Source organism: Perca fluviatilis, chromosome 8, assembly GCF_010015445.1.
Source record: "Perca fluviatilis chromosome 8, GENO_Pfluv_1.0, whole genome shotgun sequence".
Lineage (NCBI taxonomy): Eukaryota > Metazoa > Chordata > Actinopteri > Perciformes > Percidae > Perca > Perca fluviatilis.
The window spans coordinates 34,446,137-34,472,026 of record NC_053119.1 but is presented as its reverse complement, the minus strand read 5'-3'; the positions used below and the strand labels follow the sequence as shown (position 1 = coordinate 34,472,026).

At 39.6% G+C, this 25,890-nt stretch overlaps 1 protein-coding gene across 2 annotated transcripts in view; it reads right to left on the bottom strand.

Annotated features, from left to right (window-relative positions):
* nlrc5 (NLR family, CARD domain containing 5) overlaps nt 1-20,232 on the bottom strand; it is a 71,530-nt gene extending 51,298 nt beyond the window's left edge. For both annotated transcript variants that reach the window (XM_039808010.1, XM_039808011.1), the window contains exons 1-6: nt 20,134-20,232; nt 18,262-18,611; nt 15,858-15,947; nt 13,387-13,572; nt 11,268-11,422; nt 1,707-1,838 (exon numbers count right to left, since the gene is read on the bottom strand). In XM_039808010.1, coding sequence (XP_039663944.1) covers nt 1,707-1,838; nt 11,268-11,422; nt 13,387-13,572; nt 15,858-15,947; nt 18,262-18,595 — 897 coding nt within the window. In that variant the 5' untranslated portion in view covers nt 18,596-18,611; nt 20,134-20,232. The remainder of the gene's footprint in view (nt 1-1,706; nt 1,839-11,267; nt 11,423-13,386; nt 13,573-15,857; nt 15,948-18,261; nt 18,612-20,133) is intronic.
* Between the last annotated feature and the right edge of the window lie 5,658 nt (nt 20,233-25,890).

Genomic DNA, 25,890 nt, shown 5'->3' with positions numbered 1-25,890 from the left:
GTTGGTATGTTTGCTTGTTGTGATGTAATTTCTTAAAGTATCTTCAAATGCTTCCTAGCCCTAAAATCAGTACAACCTAAGCTAAGGAAGGTTAGGTGAGTCAATAAACCACAATAATTAATAAAAGTATTAAAATTGTGTCATAAAACAAACGGACGTGTTTTCATCAAATTTTACTAAATAAACACACAAAACATATTGATCCAAAAGATTTGTAAATGTAGAAACATTAACTACATATTCCTTAACACTCCAGAAGTTATTTGAACTCTGTACATTTTACAATTTTTTAGATTTACAAATTTTTAGGAGCAGAGTGTAAAGGCGGGAGTTCCGTTATCTAAGGGTTAAAGTACGGTGGCCGACAGGGGCAAACGCCCTGCAACTTAAGAAAACACATGCAAATAGACAAAACACAAGCAAATTAAGAAAACGTCATTAATTTGACAACACATGTGCAGCATTCAGCAAACATAAACGTGCTGCAAATAAAAAACGATGCAAAAAGAAAAGCACACAAACCCCGAAAAAAGAAGCGATGCAAAGAGAAAACAACTTCATTAATTTGACAACACATGTGCAGCATTTAGCAAACGCGCTGCAAATACACAAAACACAACCAAATACATAAACGCGCTGCAAATACACACAACACAACCAAATACACAAACGCGCTGCAAATAAAAAACGATGCAAAAAGAAAAGCAAACCCCAAAATCAAATGCAACAAAAAAATCGCTGCATCCAGATTACACAACGGAAGTTCTTCAGACCTCTAGAGGGAGCAGCTAAGTGGAACGGCTTGATTTTCGATCCCACGGGGAGATAACACTGCCTTTTTATTTGAGTCGGGTATGGCTGCATAGTAAAAAGAGAACTCCCGTCCATAGACTGTATATTAAATTCATATTATTATTATTAATAACATAATATAATACAGATTGATCACTTATTGTGTTGTATAATCACAATATTAGGCTACACTTGAGGAGGCCTATACTTCAGTGATGCGCTTTTGGACCTTGAAATTAAACCCTCTCATATGGCTTAAACAAACGTCAACGTTAAACGCTGATGCAGTTTTACATTTTTTAGAGTTTACAGACGTCTCTGCTGATTGAGTATCACCTGGGACCTGAGCCGAGACACACCCACCAAACGAGAGAAAACATATCTCAAACATAGACTTAATATTTACAGTCTATGATCTCACCGTTGCACACCGTTCTGAGATTGAACATGCGCTCTCTCGCTCTCTCTCTCTCTCTCTCTCTCTCTCTCTCTCCCCGTGGGATCGAAAATCAAGCTGTTCCACTTAGCTGCTCCCTCTAGAGGCCTGGAGAACTTCCGTTGTGTAATCTGGATGCAGCGATTTTTTGTTGCATTTGTTTTCTGGGTTTGTGTGCTTTTCTTTTTGTATCGTTTTTTATTTGCAACACGTTTGTGTATTTGGTTGTGTTGTGTGTATTTGCAGCGCGTTTGCTGAATGCTGCACGTGTTGTCAAATTTATGACGTTTTCTTAATTTGCTTGTGTTTTGTCTATTTGCATGTGTTTTCTTAAGTTGCAGGGCGTTCGCCCCTGTCGGCCACAGTTCTTTAACCCTTAGAAAATGGAACTCCTGCTGTTTAAAATGTTACTTTTAAATGTAACATCGGAAAAGTCCTGATTTATGAAGGTGCTGTTGTATTATTGCTACCTGCATACCTTTTCGTCGTTGCCGCCTTCCAGAGGGAGGTAGTGTCGGAATAGCAGCTCAGACAGGGAGAGAGGGTGGGACAGTACGTTGAGCTGACGAAACTCTTGCAGGACAAACAGGTAGGATGAAGGGATAGGACCCTACATGAAATAAGAGTAGAAACAGAAACAGTGAGATAATATAATAATCACAAAATGAGAGCATGAAACAAGCAGAGTAGGAACAGTTAAAGGGGAACAGCATAAGGCTAAATTGACCACATCAAGCAAATCTCCCACTGAAGTGTTGGAGGATGAGATGCATTGTGGGTAATATCAGTGTCAGGTTTTTTATTATATGCATTTTTTTAAACTCTCAACTTTTTATCCAAACCCTGATTCAAGAGTAGTATCAAGTATTGAATATCTCATATTGACTGATGATCTAAAAATAAATAGCTTTAGCCTTAGCCTGAAGTAAGCTTACATTTAAATTAGGGCTGTCAGTTTAATGCGTTATTAACGGCATTAACGCAAACTCATTTTAACGCTGTCAATTTTTTTATCGCAAGATTAACGTTCTTCGGATCTAGCTAGACCGGAAGCAAAATTACGAATCCCACTCGGCCACGCCAAGACCCGCCCTACGAAGCAGCTTGATTCGTTGCGGTTAGGCATTTCACCTCGAGCGGTTAAGCTTAGGATAGCCGATTGGTCAGGGGATTCAAATGGGGTTACGTTACCTTGGACGCCTGGCCAATAGTAGTGATTGAAGGGCGGGTATTTCGCAGACCGGAAACAAAACAGACACACGCCGCGGCTGCACACACTTTGGGCGTTTGGGCTTGTGAGCCGCGTAGCTAGTAGGCTCGTCACGGCGATTAGCTTCGGAGCGAGTAGTGACTCTAGAGTCATAGTGAGAGAACCAAAGATTCTCCCCAGTTCTTTCTGACCACGGTGGGAAACCTGGAGCAGGAAAAGTTACCCCTCTCCTTGAGTTTATGGAGAAGGACAACCAGGAAATGAGTCGGGGGAAACTGTCTATGGGGAAATGCAACGCTACCAAACTACACCCACGACAGTCGCTATGACGACCAGCCACGCTCGCCTCAAGCATGAGGCAGTACCAGAGTGATAGAGAAAGACATATATCTCTATGGCTCTGGGCAGTACTATCTGGAATGGAAAATGGAGGTGTGGAACGATGTGACAGTTATCGAGGCATAGTATCGCTTTTTCTTTTAAAGCCAACCCCCCCTCTCCCCCCCGATAACCCTCGCCCTCTAAGCCCTCTTCTGCCGTACACACTGTTACATTGTGTGACAGATTATTAGCTCCAAGTGTGAATGTTAGTGTGAAATTGAACAATGTTGTTTTACATGGTTTTACCTTGTTGTTTACCTGCCCAGGGACTAAAGGTGGAAATTAGCAATTGTTGCTATAACCTGGCCCAAGACATATTCTCTTGTTTAACAAGTTTAATGTTTATTTGTGCATTGTCCCTATTTCAAATAAATCAATTTCCATTCCATTTCCATTTCAATAAAAAAATAATTTGCACAAAGCAAGCCAATCCACTTTTCCATGTTGATAAGAGCATTAAAATGAGAAATTATAATGGGACAAAAAGAAGTCAAGGGACATTTAAAATAGATAAAAATGTGTGATTAATTGCGATTAATCGTGAGTTAACTATGACATTAATGCGATTAATCGCGATTAAACATTTTAATTGTTTGACAGCACTAATTTAAATGTATAAATTACATTTTGTTTGATCAAAACTTAACACCAGAGGTAACCTTTAAATGTGTTTTAACTGTGACAGAAAGGTTTGGACAGGATTTAGACAGCCTTTAGATGCCTATAGCCCTATTCGCACGGGATAAGTATTACCTGGTGATCTCCAGTCATTTGTAATAATCGCGGAGGTTGTCTGTGATCTTAATCCCGTGCGAATCGGTCATGTCTGTAATTTGTAAAGTAATAATTCCCCCGCAAATGACCTACCATATTTCGCCGAAAACGGAGGTCCTGTGATAATATTAGTCCCGTCTCGGCATCTCTGTGATTTGGGGTCTAACTGGCTGCGTTGTCAATTATAAATGAAAAGTTTTGACATCATATCTGGGGGATAATGTCTGTAAATTTGAGTAAAATACAGACTTCAGTTATCCCGTGTGAATGCGCCAGACGAAATACAGACGTGTGGGGGTAATTTATAAACTACAAGAGGTCCCCAGGTAATACTTATCCCGTGCGAATAGGGCTTATGACATTACTTGAGGTAATTTAGCAGACTTCACTCAGCTCCGTCTGGAGCCACAAAAGGACTTAAGCCCTATTCGCACGGGATAAGTATTACCTGGTGACCTCCAGTCATTTGTAATAATTGCGGAGGTTGTCTGTGATCTTAATCCCGTGCGAATCAGTCATGTCTGTAATTTGTAAAGTAATAATTCCCCCGCAAATGACCTACCATATTTCGCCGAAAACGGAGGTCCTGTGATAATATTAGTCCCGTGCAAATCGGCATCTCTGATTTGTCCAGGATTTGGCCGGGCTTTTTTGTTTTTTCAAGGTACCTATTTCCTTCTTTTGCGCCTTTTTATCCATCTTTCGCGAAGAATGGAGGGTGCGTTGGAGTGTTTTGACAGTGTTTTGGGTGCTGGGTCATGTCACTAGACATCATATACAATTTGCAGAAAGAGAAAGATGAAAACCACCACAAGTGCGAAGACAAAAAGAATGATTAGATGGCGATGGATGACATGTATAGCAGCATGCGGTAAATATATTTTTTGTTTGTATCATAGGCTACATCTAGAGATAACGACAAGACATCTCCAAGCAATAGCTTATCAAAAATAATGCACAATCAAGCGAGGGGGCTCACTTCATAATTAGAGCTTAATGTTACAAATAAATCAAGCTAATAGATTTTAACCTGGTGAAATGTTTTGTTTTATCCATCTAACCGGACCCTGCTTGACACCACCCGGAGAAAAAAGTGAGCGAAAGAAAAAGGAGAGGTCGCAGTTCGGACGATGACTGACTACCCGGTTGAGATTGTGTGCGTGTGTGTCCTCGAGATCTGACCACACACAAACACACATAGCAGAGCTACCCACACCCATGTTTCTACTGTTGCTTAATGTCAGTAAATTCGAGTAAAATCACAGGCTTCGCTTATCCCGTTCGAATGCGCCAGATGAAACTCAGACGTGGGGGGTAATTTATAATTCACACGAGGTCCCTAGATAATACTTATCCCGTGCGAATAGGGCTTTAGACAACTTCTTTTACACATACCCCCCAAGACCTGTAAACCGAGAAGATTTGTGGAGTTCCCCTATAATTGGAATAGGCAGCTGGCAGTTTGTGCTGGTCCGCGGTTTAGTTACTCTGAAATAGTTTCTAGGTAACATTTTGTGTCACCTGACGCAAGAGTTGGATGGCACAAATGCAAATGTGCAAAAACGTAGGTACTTTTGCTATACAACCCAAAGATTAGATTATTATTTTAAAGTTTGGCGCCATTTGAAGAAGACTCCCCTATTTTTTCTGAGTAGCTCATTATTCTATTTCTTCTTAACAATAATAAAAACAATAAAAACAATTAAAGCTGCAAGCAGCGATAAACGGGCCATCGGCCCTTCGACACTGTGTGCACAAACTGCACGAGACATTATTTTCTGGGTAAAGACACTGGAAATGATGCACTGCAAATTGTGTAACATTTCTTCCGTCCAATATGTTGCGCTAGGGAAGTTAATGAAAGCCAATTGGAAAAATGTCCAAAATGATGGGAGCAATGTGTGTACAAAATTGTGTTAATATCGGAGCAACTTTGTCCAAATTAAGGCCTTCCATGTATTAGGGGGCATTATGGAGACAGCTAAACACACATGAACCAAATCACTGTATAGTCTCGCAATGCTCACAGATTTTGATGTGTGCACCAACTTTGGTATTTCAAGGGTTTCAAAAATGCATTCAAAGGCTAAAAATAATTTGTCAGGCTATAGAATGACATCACCTTTGACCTTGGGGTGACTCTACCCAAGGTATTAAGTTCCAGTGTCATCCCCAAGCTCATTGCTTTTTCATCTTCTCGCTAAGCAGGTCGTCTCCCATCTGTGGTAGCATTTGCATTAGCTTTAGTTGGAATTGTTACAATGCTCGCCGCTTGTAGCCTTGCGATTTCAATTGGAGTTGCGGACTTTTTCGCCCTCCAAAGGCTGCGGCTGAGCTGTCCCTCTTCAGGGAAGGGGACCTACGTATTCGCCGTTCGGCTTCAGGTGAAGCCGCGGACTGGCGGATGCTCCGGACCCACTCGCAACTTCTACACTTGGTAAGATTGTTTTGTTTGTGTTGACATTGTGTCAGTGAAGGTAGTGTGTTCGCTTCCTTCTCCTGTGTACAATTGTTTTTTTCACTGTGGCTGAGCGCTTTCGCTCTGCTGAGTGACGTTACTGACATTATCTGATAACAGTGTAACCTCAATTGCTAATGTTAGCGTGTTCGCTAGGTGTTATTAATTACTGTAACTGTAACTAGGGCTGGGCGATATGGAGAAAATCAGATATCATGATATTCTTGACAAAATGTCTCGATATCGATATTGCGGCGATGTTCTAGGGTTGACAATTGGTGCTTTAATAAAATGTCTTTACACTTAGATTTTAGATAAATAATCATCAGTCATGTGGACATAATGTCTCAGTCTGTTAAGTTCAAAAAAGTACATCACTTTACTGTAATGCAGCCTTTAAAACCAGGAAAAGACAACACTTGTGTCATATCACGATATTACGATATCCAAAATCTAAGATGATATCTAGTCTCATATCGCAATATCGATATAGTAACGATATATTGCCCAGCCCTAACTGTAACCACCGTACTGTACCGTGTCTCAGTAACCCAGTGAGGTACGGTGGCTGGGGATAGACATTACGAGTAAAGACGCATTTATGTATGGCGCTCCTAGAGCCACGGCAAAACATTTCAACCACCACTTTCACGTATTGTTCACTACGGCTGGGCTGCATGTGCTGAGTGACGTTAATGGCCTTGTCTGATAAACGTGTAACATCAATAACTAACGTGAGCGTGTTCGCTCTGTGTTATTAATTACTGTAACTGTATTCACCAGGTTTCAACACATTGTGTCAGTGAAGGGAGTGTGTTCGCTTCCCTCTCCTGTATACGATTGTTTCGCTACGGCTGGGCACTTTCGCGGTGCTTGCTGAGTGACATTAATGGCCTTGTCTGATGAACGTGTAACATCATTTACTAACGTGAGCGTGTTCGCTCTGTGTTAATAATTACTGCAACTGTATTCACCAGTTTAAACACATTGTGTCGGTGAAGGGAGTGTGTTCGCTTCCCTCTCCTGTTTTAATTATTTGTTTCACCGCGGCTGGTGCTTTCGCTGTGCGGAGTGAAGTTAATGACATTATCTGATAGCCATGTGGCCTCAATTACTAACGTGGGCGTGTAAGTGTTTACAGTAGCTGTATTACTTACCAGTGTGACGTGTCATGGTAGTCTCTCTTATCTAATAAACGTATTAACCTTGATTACTACCGTGAGCGTGTTCGCTCTGTGTAACTAATTACTGTAACTACAAACAGTGAGAGAAACAGTGAGAGAATAGAAAAATCACAAAATGAGAGCATGAAACAAGCAGAGTAGGAACAGTTAAAGGGGAACAGCGTAAGGCTAAATTAACCACATCAAGGAGAACATAGCCAAATCTCCCACTGAAGTGTTAGGGGATGAGATGCACTGTGGGTAATATCAGTGTCAGATTTTTTTATTAAATGCTTTTTTTAAACACTCAACTTTTTATCCAAACCTTTATCCAAGACAAGTAGTGAATATCTCATAGTGACTGCTGATAGTTTTTAGAGTATTTCAAGGGCTTCAAAAATGCATTCAAAGGCTAAAAATAATTTGTGGGGCTATAGAATGACATCACCTTTGACCTTGGGGTGACTCTACCCATGGTATTAAGTTCCGGTGTCATCCCAAAGTTCACTGCTTTTTCATTTTCTCGCTAAGCAGGTTGTCTACCATCTGTGGTAGCATTAGAATTAGCTTTAGTTGGAATTGTTACAATGCTCGCCGCTTGTAGCCTTGCGATTTCGATCAGAGTTGCGGACTTTTTCGCCCTCCAAAGACTGCGGCTGAGCTGTCCCTCTTCAGGGAAGGGGACGGACGTATTCGCCGTTTGGTTTCAGGCGAAGCCCCGGACTCCGGACCCACTCGCAACTTCCACACTTGGTAAGATTGTTCCGTTTGTGTTGACATTGTGTCAGTGAAGGTAGTGTGTTCGCTTCCCTCTCCTGTGTACAATTGTTTGTTTCACTGTGGCTGAGCGCTTTCACTCTGCTGAGTGACGTTAATGGCCTTGTCTGATGAACGCGTAACATCGTTTACTAACGTGAGCGTGTTCGCTCTGTGTTAATAATTACTGCAACTGTATTCACCAGTTTAAACACATTGTGTCAGTGAAGGGAGTGTGTTCACTTCCCTCTCCTGTTTTAATTATTTGTTTCACCGCGGCTGGAACTTTCGGTGTGCGGAGTGAAGTTAATGACATTATCTGATAGCCATGTGGCCTCAATTACTAACGTGGGCGTGTTCGCTCGTTGTTAGCGTTTACAGTAGCTGTATTACTTACCAGTGTGATGTGTTGTGGTAGTGAGTGTCTTCGCTCCCCTCTCCTGTATACACTTGTTTGTTTCACTGTGGCTGAGCGCTTTCGCTAGGCTGAGTGGCGTTTATGACCTTATCTAATAAACGTCAGTGTTTCTTTTAGGATTTTTTTTTAGCAGTGGGGGCAGGTCTGTCCAAACAACAGACAGGTGACATTTTTGGTGGAGCTGTTCGTTTAATAGTCGACTCGGTGAAAGTTTTGACAATAAACTACATCAACACGACACTATGTGGAGTTAAACTGGATGGGGCCAATAACCTCTGAATAGTTCTACATGTTGTTAAATTGCAATGTGAGCGGCAGCATTATGCCCTATTTCTGATACAGTGGTGGCAGAAATGTTGCCATGGTGGGCTGCAGTGGTGGAATGTAACGAAGTACAAATACTTCGTTACTGTACTTAAGTAAATTTTTCACGTATCTGTACTTTACTTAAGTACAATCAATTATGCATACTTTTGACTTTTACTTCGTTACATTTTGCAGCAATTATCTATACTTTCTACTCCACAACATTTCTAAAACGTTCCGTTACATTTTCGTTACATTTTCTGATCAGTTTTCCCCCTGCCAAAACATCTTCCTGACCGTCACACGTTTGCAGTCCGCAGGGAAGCCTTCAGCAGCGGCTCCTGCCCTGGCGGCAGTCCGTCCAGCTCCCGGTGCCGCTTGCGATATTACAAATCTCACTATGGCCACACCAAAACCCACCCTTCAATAGCATTTATTGGCCAGGCGCGTACCGCTCCTGGTACTGGGCCTACCGCTGCTCCCGATACTCTGCTCAATCATACGTGAAGCATCCGTTCACATAGGGTTAATACACAACCCGTATATTTATCTTAAAAACACTCCTGGTCCTCCTCAGCTGTGAAGCCACGTACTTGTTGTCCAAGCCTGTGTGTTCTCGCTAGATAAATGTGTGCAGCATTCACTGTCCCGTGGGAAATAATGCAGTCGAGCTTAATGCAGATCACCCTGATAGATAACCAGAATTGTAAATCAGAATGTAAACTGGGCCACAGAAGGTAAGCACAATTACATTAACCTAATTCCACAGCCCATACTGTTTTTTTATTATTTTTATTAGAATATAGACATATTAAGAGAATAAATCGTTATGCAAGTACTTTTACTTTTAAGTACATTTAAAATCAGGTGCTTTTTACATTTACTTAAGTAGGGTTGTCATTGTTTACTAAAGTAAATATATCTCTGGTTATTTCTACTTTTACTTAAGTACTGAGATTCAGTACTTCCTCCACCACTGGTGGGCTGCCAGTACAAAATCAACATGGAGGAAACACTGAACGTATAACCTCAATTACTACCGTGAGCGTGTTCGCTCTGTGTAACTAATTACTGTAGCTATAAATCACCAGTTTAACATATTGTGTCGGCCACGGGAGTGTCCTCGCTCCCCTCTCGCTGTACTGTTGTACGTCAGCCCGCAGGTAGCAGAGTGCTCTCACTGAGGCTAACTTGGTGGGTCGCAGTCAAGAGTGTGGAGACGGATATTGACAGCTATTGTGCATGTGTCATTCTGGCTTGTCTTTTTCGGTGCAGTTGACCCCAGCCTAACCTGCCCTATCCTTGCGTCACACCGCCTCCTTTGTGGCCTACTACGGCGTTCCTCCCTAAAGGGCTGGAACGCTCACACCTCAATCAGCCTATCCACCTGGCACGTTTTGACCCCCCTTCCAGAGAAAGTCGAGTCTGATGTACCCAGTGCGGGCCCTTAGGGCTTGTGTGGTCACTGCCGCCTGAATCTGTCAGTCTGAGCAGTTTTTCGGCTGTTATGGTGGTCGTATGACAGGCTGTGCTCTCTCGAAACGGCGCCTGTCCCACTGGATTGTAGGGGCCATTGCCTCTGCATACAGAGTGAGTGGACTGTCTCTACCATCCTGAGTGAAATGCCACTCTACCAGGAGGGTCTCTACGTCGTGGGCGACTTGAGAGGTGTGCCCTTGGTGGGAATATGTGCGGCGGCCTCATGGCGTTGCCGAGCACGTTCTCACGTTATTGCAGGGTGAATGATGACACCCCCCCATCCATTGGCCGTGGTTCCCCGGCCGAGGGCCTCTACTGCCTTCTTGTGTGGTGGGTACTCAAGCTTCCTCGTGACTCTGTTGGTATGAGTCATCCAGTGTGAAACACTGCCTCTGGCGGTCAGTAAGGATGAAATAGAACGAGACGTTACAAATGTAACTACGGTTCTATGAATCCTGGATGACCGCCAGAGTTCTTGGTCACTCGGAATCATGCGAACCCGCAAGAAGATTCTGTAGCAATGAGCTCGGGGATGACACCGGAACTTAATATCTTGGCTACGGTCACCCTGAGGTCACAGTTGACTTTGTTGATATAAATACTCAACCTGCCCAAGCGCGATATGGAATATATTCAGTGTGAAACATCCAGGATTCATAGAACCATAGTTATATTCGTAACTTTCGTTTTTGTGCATCCTTAAATCCTCAAACGTGTTCGTAAAATGAACTCACAAAATCCAAGATGGCTAACATCCTGTCAGGCGAAACTAATTCGAAAAAATTATATATGTTCCTAAAGATGATAACAATGCTCCCATCAAATTTCATGGACATCAAAGGGCATTAATCCCAACCCAGGTGTGTCGTTGGGTGCGCTATATAGCCTGCTGGCCACATCCAAGCCCAATCACTGCAGAACTTTACAATTTTCGCAAGGTCTGACAAGAAAGACCATTTTCCTGAGTTTTCGAGCATCCCCACTGCCTCAAAATGCCCTGACAACAATTCAACAGATTTACACAGAACATCCTTGATAATGATGAAATATTTATTTAAAAAATCTATTGAATGATGAGAAAAATTTAAACTTACTAGTCCATGTGCCCAATGCTGTCCTAAACAAGACATCAGCAGAGTTTTTCCTGATCCAGCCTGGCCAACGAGAACTGTCACCTTCCCTGCACATCCCTGGAGGAAGGTCTCCAATGTCACTCTGGAATCCATGTACCCATAATCTCCATCAGGCTCTAAATTTGGTGAAAAATATGTTTAGTTATTATAGAGCAGTCTTTAATTATTCATGAGTAGGATAATGTTGTGTGTGTATTGTCATGGTTATGGTTTTCAGTTGTAGTTTTAGTGTGTTAATTTATTCCCTGTTTGCTTGTTTCCTTGTCATTTGTTCACTGTTTTGCTGAATTCTGTTGTTTTTTCCCAGTACCATTCTTGTTCATGCTTCAGTTCCTGTTTTATTTTGTAGTCTCTGTTTGTCCTGTGTCTTTTCTTGTTTCCTTCCTGCCTTGTGTTTTCCCGCCTCTGTGATTGTCTGCCCTGCCATGATGTTTTTCACCTGTTCCACAGCCCTCATGTCACCTGTCCCTCATTTCTACCCTTGTTCCCTTGTGTATTTAGTCTGTGTGCTTCCTTTGTCTGGTGTTGGTTCATTGTCTATTGTCGAGAGTTTCCTGCTTGTTCACCGTGTAGTTGTTCAGCTATGTTGCATCTGTTGGATTTTCTTGCCACTTTTGGAGTTCTGTTATAATTTTTGATTGCCTACCTCTGTTTGGATTTATGGACTTCAGGATTAACGTTACCCTGGATTTTTGCTGTTTAAATAAATTCTACACCTGCATCTGCCCTGTGGTGTCGTGCATTTTGGGTCCAGAATCCTTTTTTCCTTCTTCAGCACTCGGCCAGCCATGACATGTATGGCCCTGTTCAGACCTGGCATTAACGTGCGTCTTGGGTGATCCAATCACAAGTGGACAGCTCTAACTACATCAGTTAACACATGGCTTTAGAATTTTGCTCCGCATGCGTCTTGAGTGACCACTTGTGATCGGATCTCACTTCCCAGCTCTATTTGCAAATAAACATGTACATCCTTTTCATTTGCATATACAAAACTACATACATTATTTAGCCTATAACAGGAATATGCAATGACTAATGAAAAAGCGCTGCCTGCAGTCTTTGTCTATGTGCTGAAGGGCGTACTTTTCTTGTGTAATAAGTTCTGAAATAAGGTTATTCGACTGCCGATGCCAGGCAACCGAGGCGCACAACTGGGGATAAGAGCATGCAGACTGGTGTTCGATCTGTAAAGAGCACCAGAACAAAAACACTGACAGCATGATAATAACATCCAAAACACAATATTTACTCTCAGTGGCTTCTGTGACATGAGAAATACTTTTTTTTAAATACCAATTTTAAAAAAAATGCAAAAATCGCTAAAATACACAGAGCTACCTATAGCTCCTCCGGCGTGGACGTGCACTTACACAGAGGACGTCAGTTGACACAGGAACAGGGCCTATGACTAAGCTGTACCGTAGGAGAACCAGTTTTTTCTTTTTCACCCTTTCAATGTCAGTTTTTTTCACCTGCGATTTGCCAGGGGGGATGCGTAGAATTTCCCCCTTTCTGATCTACATACCCCTGCCTCTGCTGAATTATTTTTTATCCCCGGTGAGGACAAAATGTATCCCCCTCCTCAAAGTGATCAATGCTACTTCACCAATAGCCTAAACAGGGGACTGTGAGCCGAGTACAGGCACCGCCAGATGACGGTCCTTTAGAGGCCGTTTTTTTTTTTTTAGGAAAACGATCGTGGTTTGGATTAAAACACTCCTGAGGAACGAACAAGCGTTTCCTGGGTGAAAGTATTTTCATTTTCGCCGCATAGTGAACTCCGCTCTCCGGCTTGAAAGCACTGTGTTTTATGTTAACACCACGTTGTGCTATTTCACTTTGAGATTATTTTCCATTGGATGTTGAAGTGCATAAGTGTTTTGGCATGGCCGGCCGAGTGGCATTATATCCATGGTATTGGAAGGGGGATTTAATTCTTGCATGTTTTGTTTTGTTGTGCATGATGAAAAAACATCCCACCCTAACCTTTTCTCACAAATCACACCCTGATTATATTTATGTTTTAAATTCAGCAGATTCCTGATGTACAATGAGAGGAAAAGGAAGTCATGCTAACCTGGTGTTCTGCCCCCTTTGTCTGCTGATCCAGGGGTTTGATCAGGTCTGTCCCTGCCTCTGTTCGCTGTTCTTAGTCTGACCCACACATTCTCAGGCTGGACGTCCCTCGCCAGGTGCTCACTGAGTCGCTCCCACCTCCTCTGCAGTAAACGCATCACTGCAGCAATGTACTGCTCCCAGTGATCTGTGGGTAGAATACATTATAAAACACATTATTTGTGCAGTATTTGTGGGCAGCACCCCACAGGGCCAGAAGGTTCCTTATTTATTTTTTATATTTAATTGCAGTTTCAACAGACAATTTCCTGTTCATATGTAAACACACACACACATGTATTTTAGAACACTCAACATTCAAGATACAACATTTAGAAAATTTACAGTACAAGAACCGGATTATTTGGTTCAAAAAGGTCTGTGTGTCTGTTGCATAAAATGACTCATGGAATCCAAAACCAGGTGCTGGACATTTACAGTTCATGCAGAGGGAGTTGGCTCTTGGTCATTCAAGTAGCTGGTTTTGGTTCAGCACATCTGAACATGAGAACTGTTTAGGCCTGGTTGGTTAATTAACTGGTTAAGTTAATATACAAAATGCATGCTTTTGGAAGAAAATGTCGGGTCTCTGTAAATTATAGAGTGTGGTCTAGACCTACTCTGTAGTGTCTTAAAATGGAAACATCTCATTCCTTTCACTTTTGGATTTTACTATGAGTATTATGGTTAGTCTTGATGTCGGTAGCAAGCAGCACTTACTAATAACTATGTCCAAGAAGAGCAAGTAACTTACGCCCGGGCATCAAGGACAGTATGTTTCGGAGTACAAAATGTGCATGTGCAAAGATTAACCTAAATGAGACTTTAGATTGAATGTATTATGAGAACTGGATACAATGTTTTAAGATGGAACTCAGTCTGAGAGTTGCTGTTTTTTTTATTATTATTATTCCTGGTTTCTTCCATGTAAATAATGACATTTGTGATTTAGTGTCTCTTTCTCTGGACCTGCCAGCACACCCCATATACTTTACATTGAAATGTCAGACACAGAAAAAGGGATTTTCTCTGAAAACTTTTTTACAAATATTAAATCTCTAAAACAAAAATAAACTAATGGGTTTTGATATGTCATGTTCTCTGTTTTACAGCCACAGTTAAAGGACACTGTATTTAGGGGAAATGCTTTTTTGCATGTAGAAGATTTTTCGGTAACACTTATATAATAATAATAAGTACATTAATTATCATGAGTTCATGCATGACTTAATTCATGAAAAAAACATGGATTCACTCATGTAGTACTCCATGAACTATCAGTAGTGTACAAGGATTAATAGTATCTCATGCATGACTTAATGCAGGAACGTATTCTTAATTCATGCATCAATTAAGGTATTCCCATCATCATGATTTCTGATTTAATAACAATGTTTATGTCTTCTTCATTGGTAAATCTAAGTGACAGGCTAAACATCCTGAATTGTAGTGTTATAATCATGATTAACTAAGCATTATTTATTCATTACTTCATCATGTTTGTGGCCCTTCAAAAAAAGTGCTGACCTGGTCCATCTTTAACATTGACAAAAAGGATATGAATAATGGTGGCATAAAACTAAATGTATTAGGACATAAAGGAGTGGGTTGGCAAAATGATACTGAAGTCACTAAAAAAAAAAATACTTTATTATATGTAATAAAGTATACTGTAGATGCATTCTTATAGTTGCTTTATTCACATAACAACATAAGGCACCTAAACAGTAATGCCTGAGAACAATGCTCAACCAAGTAAGATATTTATGAACTTTACTTTTTACTAACTTTTAAGTGTCAATTATGATTTCATTTGTATTTGTAATTTTTCAAAAAATATGATGTCTAAATAGACAGAAGGGCTGACTTTATTTGAGGGGTCACAAATCATATTTATCAATGTTAAAGATGGACCAGGTCCGCACTTTATTGGAAGGGCCACAAACATGATGAAGTAATGAGGAAGTAATGTTTAGTTAATCGTGATTACAACACTTCAGTTCAAGTTTTTCAGGTCAATTTTTAACTACTGATATACCAATGAGGAACACATAAACATCATTAATAAATCAGAAATCATGATGATTGAAATATCTTAATTGATGCATTAATAAACCTATTGTTCCTGCATTAAGTCATGCATGAGATACTTATAATCTGTGTACATTACTGATAGTTCATGAAGTACTACATGAATGAATTCATGCATGCATTCATGATAATTCATGTACCCTTATTATAAAGGGTTACCATTTTTTTATTACAGTACTGCAATTGGCAGTAGGACCTACTGTAAGCAATGCTGAATCTGCCACACTGTATGCAGTTCTCTTAATAAATCCATTGACTTTAACCAGTAAATGGCCATTTGCTATGATAGTTTATACAGTAGCTGCAATGTAACAAGGTTGAAGCATTATGTATATGTTCTACCAATACGTGGCCGTTTGATGAGCTGCTGCTCTGAAGGCGGGGATGATGACTTCCCATCTGTTCCACAGGGACTGGAATTTTCGGAAACATCTAAAGTATAGAAAAACACATACAAGCCATAAAATACATACAAAAATACACTAGTACTATGAAATATCCAAAAGAATAAGCCATAGAAATCCAAAAGAATAATGCTATCAAGAATTTTGTATATGTTGCATTTAGGCTTTGACTTTAACTTTATTTCTAAATAATCTAGAGATGGAAAAAATAAGAATCAAAGGAAATGCCAGGGATTCCCAAAGTGAAATAAAAGTCATAAGATTTACTGATGATATGTTGACGGTTGCTGCTTCTCCCCACAGCTGCCTTTTACTTTCACTTTTCCACTTCCGTTTGTCAATAAGGCTATTTTTACTTGGGTTGGGTGCTTTACTATAAACCAAATAAGATAATTAAATCCTTAGTAAAAAAAAACAGCTTTCACCTAAAAAACAGACCACTGGATCACTTGCCTTACATTGCATTTCATTTGTGTATTTCAATCTTCCAGGTGAGCCAGTGAGCCTTTTATTTTGAGAGCAGCTTTGGGTGTGCTCAATATGCAAATACATAACAGCAGAACAAAGTCAAATGTGTAGTGGAGAAGTAGGTAGCATACAATTTACAATGTAAAATGTTGCCTTTTTAAATCATTGGATGTATGGCAAGATGTGCATGCAAGAACATGGACACGTGGAGACATTACATACATACACATAGACACGCACAATCATACATATACACATATATATATATATATATATATATATATATATATATATTTTTTTTTTTTTTTTTTTCTCACACACACACAGACAGACAGACATTAACAAACGTTAACTACATGTAGCTACGTCTCTTAGAGACACTGGTTCTGTGGCTTCAGACTGTATGGCATCAACTAGTCTACTGGTATGAGTAAGTAAGTACCACTTATTAGGTTTTTCCACTCCACACTGTGTGTGCCCAACTCAGCAATAAACCATTTGGGGTTCAGCAGTAGTACTGTTCTGAAGTCACAGTTTAATCATAGCACACTACTTATTATTAGTAATTGTAGGTTGGCCAGCTGTGGTAACCACAATAAAAAATCATCCACAAATGAGATTACCTTATTCAACTCAAATGAGCGAGCATGCACATACACGATACAGTGGATTATATATTCCAAAAGCAAAAGTAAACAGAATAGGCCAAAGATTTCTGTTCAAATTGGTTACACATACATTTTATTCTGATCAGGATCTTTTTCGTTTATTGTGAAAAAGCACTGGTGAATTACTTAATTACACAATGGTGCAATGCGAAGGTGCTTTCCATAACACACTTTCGTTTTAACACACAGAGAGAAATGCAGCCCCAATTCATTTCCTGCCCTGTAATTTTTGATAAATGAACATTTAATACACATACATATTAAATGTATTATATTTTACATGAATTTCTGCCTTGAACTGACTGTCCTTAATACGGAGTCTGTTCTTATGGAATGCTGTATAAATAACACGCCAATCTGTTAAGTCATTTTGCTTGGTAACATAATGCTTTTTTGTGGCTTTTGGCGTATCATTTTACGCTGTGTACAGTAGTTGCACTGGGCTTTCAACTGTAAACACATCTGCATCAACGGGTCGCAAAACACAAGACTTTCAAGCGTGGGAGCAGAGTTTGGGTCCCAGAACAAGTTGAGGTTAAAACACAAGACTTTCCCCCAGGAAACCGGTTGTTCTGGTCCTGGAAGTACATATGTATCTGTACTTTTTGTTAAGTGAGTGTAAACTAAAATGTTGAGCTGTTAGCATGTAGGCCTAAGCATTGTAACTGTGAGCATGTTAGCTTACAATGTAGATGTGCCTAGACAGGCTCACAGAGCTGCAAGCATGGTTGATTCTCAGTTTTGTTCTGTCTGTAAATATTAAAATGGCTACTTAGTATAATTTCAATGTATGTAAGGTATACAACTCTTTATTTATATATATATATATATATATATATATATATATATATATATATATATATATATATATATATATATTATATGTATATGTATATGTAGATTACAATTTATATAATATTTATATAAATTGTAATCTACATATACATATACAATATATATATATATATATATATATATATATATATATATATATATATATATATATATATATATATATATATATATATATACTTTATTTATGCAGCTAAGCTAAATGGATTGCTGCCAAACCAAATTTGGTCATGTTTAACATGCAATGACAATAAAGCATGTTATTATTCTCACATTGAAACGGTAAGAATCAGTATAAAATATAAATAAGATTATCATCTCATATCAACATTCATAGCATTATTTCATACTCACTATTTGCATATCCAGCCACTGACATAAGCCTCGACTCCAGGCGCATGGGGATGCCCTCACATAAGATACACATGCTCTGAAGGAAGTTGCAGCAATCTGCATGGTTGGCCACCCTGAAGTACTCCAACATGACTTTGATATGTTCGGTTACTGCTGCTGCAGAACAGCTACTAGGGTCCATGTTGATGTTCCGACGAGCATCACTAGGCATTATTTGGCACAACTTTATTAGGATTGCGGGTGACTGACTTTTTAGGACTTGGAACAGTTCTGAGGATTCCTGAGCCAAGACGGAGTTCACATTTAGGGTGTCAGGGTCAGCCTCTTCATCCATGGTCAGACTCCATCAGCTGTAGGGGTGGGGGGGGAAAATCCATTCACGTATGTATTGTGGCGATTTTTAAAATCGGTTATTTTCCCCAGAAACAATATTTTATTTTTTATTTATTTTTTACCAATGATTCACCGATATATATTATGTTTATGGATTCGTTTTTAGAAATGTCTCATGATATAATGTCTCTAGTAGTGTATCATTTAACTTTTGTTGTTGTGAAACAAGGAAATGAAAATTTGCTCTACTCAATGCTATCGAATCGCAATACTTCTAAAATCGCAATTCACCCATGTATCGTGAAAGAATCAAATCGGAACAAAAGCATATCATCCCAACCCTAATCAGCTAATAAACAAACAAGTAAACATGAAAACAAGTGCACATATAGCCTATACATTCACAACTAATCTCATCCATCAAAGACAGCTTTAACTGACGGAAATAATACAACAGAACTAAGTAACACATTTTTTAAATTAATGGGGAGCCACCTACATTTTTTGTGTTCCAATTAGTCACTTCACACACTTACACCTCAGAGGGCTATAGTCCTAATGACCACCAACATCATTATCATCATCACCACGCAGAAAGCCAGTTTATAAAGTGGATGCAGAGAAGTAGAGGCCTTTTCATATGCAGTAATTAGAAATAGTGCTGCTCTTTTGTTAATTTAAACTTGCTAATTTCTTGATGGGACCTCTAACAGCCTATAATTGTTTTTAATGAACATGTTGGCTTTCATTTATAACACTAAAACGTTTCACGCACGGGATATGGTTGGTTTAAAAATGTACATCAACTTTCCAATATTGTATATTTACGGAAGAGGATCAGGGCAAAATGTGAACATGTGATTTTATTTCAGTTTAAACGCAGAATTCAGAGTTTTAAGAAGATTAAAGTCAGAATCATGACTTTAAACTCAGAATTCTGACTTCATTCTCAGAAGTTTAAACTCAGAACTGAAATAACATTTTCACATGTGGCCCTAATCATCTTCCGTAAATATTTCCTTGGTGCTTTGTGCTATAGTTTGTTCAATGAAGATGAGAGATCTAGGCTACTATTGACGCATTGTGTAAATTCAAATGTGGGTATATTCGGTGAATTATTAATGAGAAACAGACAAGTGAGATAGTTGTGCTTTACTTCGATCAGCGAAATCCTATTTTCATGTCATGAGACAAAAAGGCTGATTTTGTTTGTCTTTAAATGTGGATAACTCATGCGCACGAGCTATACTTCCATTCCTTTTGTTTTGGACGGACATTAGGCTTCTCATTCCTTCAGTGTAAAGGACTTGTCCCAGGAAAAACACATAACGTCAAAAAGTGCGCTTTTATTCCTGATATCCTCATCCTGTCCTGAAATCATGTATAGCCGAGGTCATTTAAGGTAACGAACAACGCAGTGAGTTTTTTTCATCTTCTGCCCTACAGTACACAGATACAGGTAGGCCTACAGGTTGCATTAAACGGTGCAGCTCATATTCGTTTAAAATTTAGCTAAAAGTGATAAATATAAGCACTCACCAACGACTGTTGTCGTAGACTGCGTCTCACTGCAGCCAGGGTTTCTATTATTTTAAAACGAAACCAAGGGCAGGGTATTGTTTTGGTTTCGTTTTTGCGCAGCAACTCCGATTCAGTTAATAGCACCAAGACAGTCATGGAAGGGGACCGACAGGTGCGGCGGAGGGATAGGTGGCGTGCCTGTTTAATTAACTACAAAGCTAGTAAAGTAGCCTATTTCAATGAGAATTGTGGGATTATGGTGGGGAGCGACATTTTGACTTGCGTCAGGTGGGGCGCCTGGATAGCTCAACTGGCAGAGCGTGCGCCCCATGCATAAGGGCTCAGTCCTTGTCGCATTTTATTTCATAAATCCACATTTATTTATTTCCATGGACTTTTATTTCCTAATGCCACATTTATTGATTTGCCTCTCTATATATTTCCAGTTCTTATATGCAAATCAGGGGGCGTGGTTATCTCTTACATTCAGAACTGAGCCATGGGCAAAAAAAAGTGAGAGTGCAAGACACCCAGCTGCTGTTTTAATCACTGTGGGTTGACACAACATTAGCTGAGGCGTTGTTAAGTGAGCTAGCGGGCAATTGACTGCTCTAATTCACATGAACATTTGCGTTGATGGTGAAGTAAGAACGAGAAGCCGACAGCAGCAAAGGCCCTATTGAAACTGAAGGAATTCTTCCTCTGGCAAATTAATCGCCTTTTTGAGGGGCTTAACATACTCAAAAACTCACCAAAATTGCGCCCCCTACAAAGTTAAACAAATTCAGCCCCTGCAGTACGTTTCGTTACGTTACGATCATGTCAAGACGTACAAAAAAGCTCATTGGAGCCATACCCTGAACCAAACAGGAAGTCCGCCATTTTGAATTGAATGTTCGAAATTAGTGCAATTTTGGCCATTTCCACATCGTACTTTAACAAACTCCTCCTAGAGATTTCATCCGATCAACTTCAAATTTGGTCTGAGCCATCTTAAGACCTTAGAGATGAAAAGTTATTAAAAGAAAAACTTTTCGTCATAGGGCATGGCTGTGGCGGGGTGGCCATTTTGCCATCGAAACAGGAAGTGGGTGTAACTTGAGTGTACATTGTCCAATTGGCTTGAAACTTTTCAGGATTCATAAGTGTCCAATCCTGAGGACATATAAAGTGAGTCGATATTTACTCAAAGTAGGCCTAAAAGTCAAGGTGCTATACTTTAATGAACTCCTCCTAGAGATTTCATCCGATCGACTTCAAATTCGGTCTGTGTCATCTAAAGACCTTAACGATGAAAAGTTATCGATGAATGAAGAAGTTGTTGTAACTTTAGTGTACATTGTCCAATTTGGCCAAAATTTCTCACGATTGACAAGGGTCCAGGCCTGTGGACACATACAGGCCAAAATTGACTTTTGGTCATAGCGTCCCCCGTTGGCAACAGGAAATAAGCCTTATACTACAAACATCATCTATTTTTTCAAACTTATAATGTGTGGTTTACGTGTGATACTGAGCCGCCCCCTATACTTTATCCACGCCCACTTACACAGACCACGCCCCCTTTCATAACATTTGAACCGTTTAAGTTAGAGTCTTGAGTGAGGTGTCATTGAACTCAGCAGAGAGTTCCTTCTTCATTGGTGATGGTTTTGCCCAACCCCTATGCTTAAGCCACGCCCCCTTTCATAACATTTGAACCGTTTAAGGTAGACCCTTGTGTGAGGTATCATTGAACTCAGCAGAGAGTTCCTAATTCATTGGTGATGGTTTGGCCTGCCCCCTATGCTTATGCCACGCCCCCTTTCATAACTGGTGACCCGTTTAAGGTAGAGTCTTATGTGAGGTATGAATGAACTCTACAGAGACTTCTTTTTTTATTGGTAAAGGTTTGGCTCGCCCCCTATGCTTTGGCCACGCCCCCTTTCACAGCTAATGAACTGTATGATGTAGAGTCTTGTGTGAGGTATCATTGAACTCAGCAGGGAGTTCCCTTTTCATTGGTAATGATTTGCAGTGTCTGAGTGCCGCGCAAATGCACAGTCGCAAGGTGTGGCGTCTGCCAGTAACCCCGACGCGCACAGAGGTGCGAGGGCCCGTCCAATGCTGCTTGCAGCTGTAATTCATCTTGTTTCCTTCTTGCAGTTGCAGTTGACACACCTGTAAACACATTGTTATATAAAATAAACAATAAATACACAAACGTCCACATAAATAGTCCCAACGAAGTCCCATTCACCTTGTCTCACTTTACCATCAACGGAAATTTTCTGTTTAATGTGAATTAGAGCAGTCGATTGCCCGCTAGCTCACTTAACAACACATCAGCTAATGTTGTGTCAACCCGCAGGAATTAAAACAGCAGTTGGGTTAATTAATTTGTCCACCTATAGCTAGCAATAGCACGGCAGCACCCCATAACAGCCTGACTTATAAAATATACGGCTACTACCACAGCCGTAAGGGGGGGTAAAATGCGGCCTGTATTATACATTTTTTTGCCCACCATAGCCTACTCTTTAGCTCAATAAGTAAGTTAACACACCTAAGGCCTTCCATTATGTCTGAATGTGAGAGATAGCCACGCCCCCTGATTTGCATATTAGAACTGGAAATAGAGAGGGAAATCAATAAATGTGGATTTATGAAATAAAAGTCTCTTGAAATAAATAAACGTGGACCATGTGGACCATGATATAAGCTAACCTTTTAATATATGTATTTAACTAATTGATTCATTTATATATGCATATTTACATTTATTTAATTATTTATGTATTTATTGCCTCATTTATTTATTTCATGATGTATTTCAAAGGCATGTGTATTTATTTATTCATGTATTTATTAATTTATTTATGTATTTATTAATTTATTTAATACTGAATGAAACGGCATTCCATATGCCATGCATTGGTATCCACTCGGGAAGCAACAATGAATTCTGTCGAAAATTGCATCCACCTCACGGCAGCAAGGGAACTGCTACTGAGTCTCATAAAACATTGATGACTCTAAACGTTTTAAAATTATAGACTTCAGTTTATTCAGGCTATCTTCATTGATGAACATGACAAAGAAGATTATATCGTTTTTTAACAGTGCTTTGCCATTAGTTTCATGCAAAACTTGGCACAACACCGGTTCAGCTCTTACAAAGCGACAGAGTTTCATTTTGATTACATGAAACAAGTACAAAAGTGTCGCAAACTGTGGCTCCGAGTTTCACAGAAGGCAATCATGTGAACAAGGCTCAGATGACGCTGATTCCTACGGTGTTTAGGGTCAGAAGGTGGCTGAGAGATGTGTGCAAGTTACATCCTGCATTTGAATAATGTTTAATTTACTATACTGCCAATGTTTTTTGTTTTTCTACCGGTATAACTGTTAAGTATGCTATTAAATGAATTACTTACAGCTAGGTGCAAAAACGTATGGGTATAACGGGCATACACATGTCCAAGCACTGGCTGGCAATCTGCCATGTCTTGTACTGTTTCGCTGAAGAGCCCCATCCACTCCGGATCCACTACAGCACGTGTAGGAGACTCTTGACTTGAGTTATGGCTTAAATTGTGCCACTATTCAGTTTGACATTATCCACCCATATTAATACATACTGCCCTTCTGTGAGCTGTCCCTTTTATGTTTTTTTTTTTTTGTGTGGACATAAATAGGTTAAACCATGAATGGTAAAAGTGTTTCCACATCACTCTGGTACTGTAACTAGTCAGCAGACTGGCTTTTTTCAGAAGCTTCATCAACTGCCTTGTGCTTCAAATGTCCGCCCCCCACAACACCAGGCATCCTCTGACCTCTCTTCCTTTACAGGACTTTGACACATACATGTATCTAATGACATTGAGTTGGCGCAATGCAGCACACAAAATGTTAGGCGAGGTATTAAAAGAACCCATAAAAACAAATAAACATCAAGATTATTACAAAATTGATTGATCCATGGGCTTGCTCTCAGCGCTGGCCGAGCGTTGTACAAGATGAGCAGATAAAACATCTCTTTGGTTTTTTGTCCCTTTAGAGGGAAACAACTAGGAGCCACCACATATTTTAATTAATTAGCTGATTTTGTCAGTCAAGACTGGGTTATTAAAAGGTCACTTGTTTGAATGCAGTAATTATTTCCATAATCATCATGTTTGGTGAGCATAAATTATAATGAAAACAATATAGTAGCTTTGATCTTTTTTTTTCTTTCAAAGTAGCCTAAATAGCATGGCTCTGACATATGACCAAGTGAGGTAAACTCTGGAAGGGGGAATGCCTTGCTGTGAGACATCAGTCATCTGTGTGCTCACTGCAACCGCCTTGGTGGGCAAACAGTCATCTGAACATAAAATACTCTTAAACATTTAATGAAAAACAGGACTAAGAAGCATTGTAGGAGCCCATACTTGAAACATTTTAATTCACTGTTTTGTTTCTCTCTTGTCTAACATGCAGTACAGTAGCTTGTGTAAATTGTACATTTGCTTGAAAATTAAATCAAAAAATCAATTATATCTGCATATCAATAGTCCACTAAAAGACAATGCGTGACATCCAGGGCAAATCTCAAAGCATGGTAAGATTTTCTGGTAACACTTACTGTACAGTATGTGTCCTAATTTTTAAAGCCATATTGCATTTTGTCAAAGCATTCTTTTGCTTAATTAATATACAGTCAACCAATCCAGGGCAGGATTTGCACCCTCCCACTTTGATGACATGCCCACTTCTCTCACCTTCACACAGCAATTTTTGAAACCACTCAAATTACAAGATGGAGCTTGACAGAGGGGCCCCTAACAAATGTGGCTCACAGAAGATAGCATATGCTCTACATCGCACCCCAAGTTAGCTGACAACTGGCTCACTCTGACTGCTTAATCCTAATCATTCTATAATGTAGACTGAATCTCCTTTACAAAGACTTCTCAGAGCCTGAATGAATTGAAATTACATTTCAGGAGACATTGCCATTTCTGTTAAAATCATGTTAAATTAGTTTAGAAAAGGCAATAATAAATGTGCAATTGAAAAAATATAATTACATTTAATAAAATGTTGCTTACTTAGTGATTAAAAATATTACATAGTACGTCATATCTGGGTATGTTTACATATGCACACCAAAGATTGCCATAATAATCCATATAATAATCCAATTCACATGACTAAAAAAGTGTAAAAAGTAATTTTTTGCTCTTTTGTCTTGCATTTTCAGTAAAGGTTGCCAAAAGCTTGAAAAACTAAGCCCAACATCACATCATGTCAAAACAAGTACCAAAACCACTGTTGCTCTAATCTATATGAAAACTAATCTCATCTCTACTCACCTCAGCACAAGCAGGTTTATTAGGAGTAAAGAAATTACCAAACAAGGGCAAGCATGAAATAATTTAAGACCATAATGTCAATGTTCATCTACCTTTCATGCATTTGCTGTCTGTCAGATAACACACTTTAAATTCCTCATATAAATTTAAAATCTCACAACATAGTCTCAAATTAAAGAATGTCAATCAATCAATTAATTATCAGGTAATCTTCATCTTAAAATGTGTCAACACCACCATTTCCTATTATAATCTGTATGTATAATATAATGTATAGGTGACTGTTTTAAAAGAACTCAAAAGCTGCTCCCAAATATAGAACCAGTAAAAAATGCGTCAAGACTCAGCTGTCATCCTTACCATAATTGGCATGCAAGTCTGCTTCAACCTTTGCTTTGTAAGCACACCACACTGAATATAAGGGGTCCATGTGTGTGAC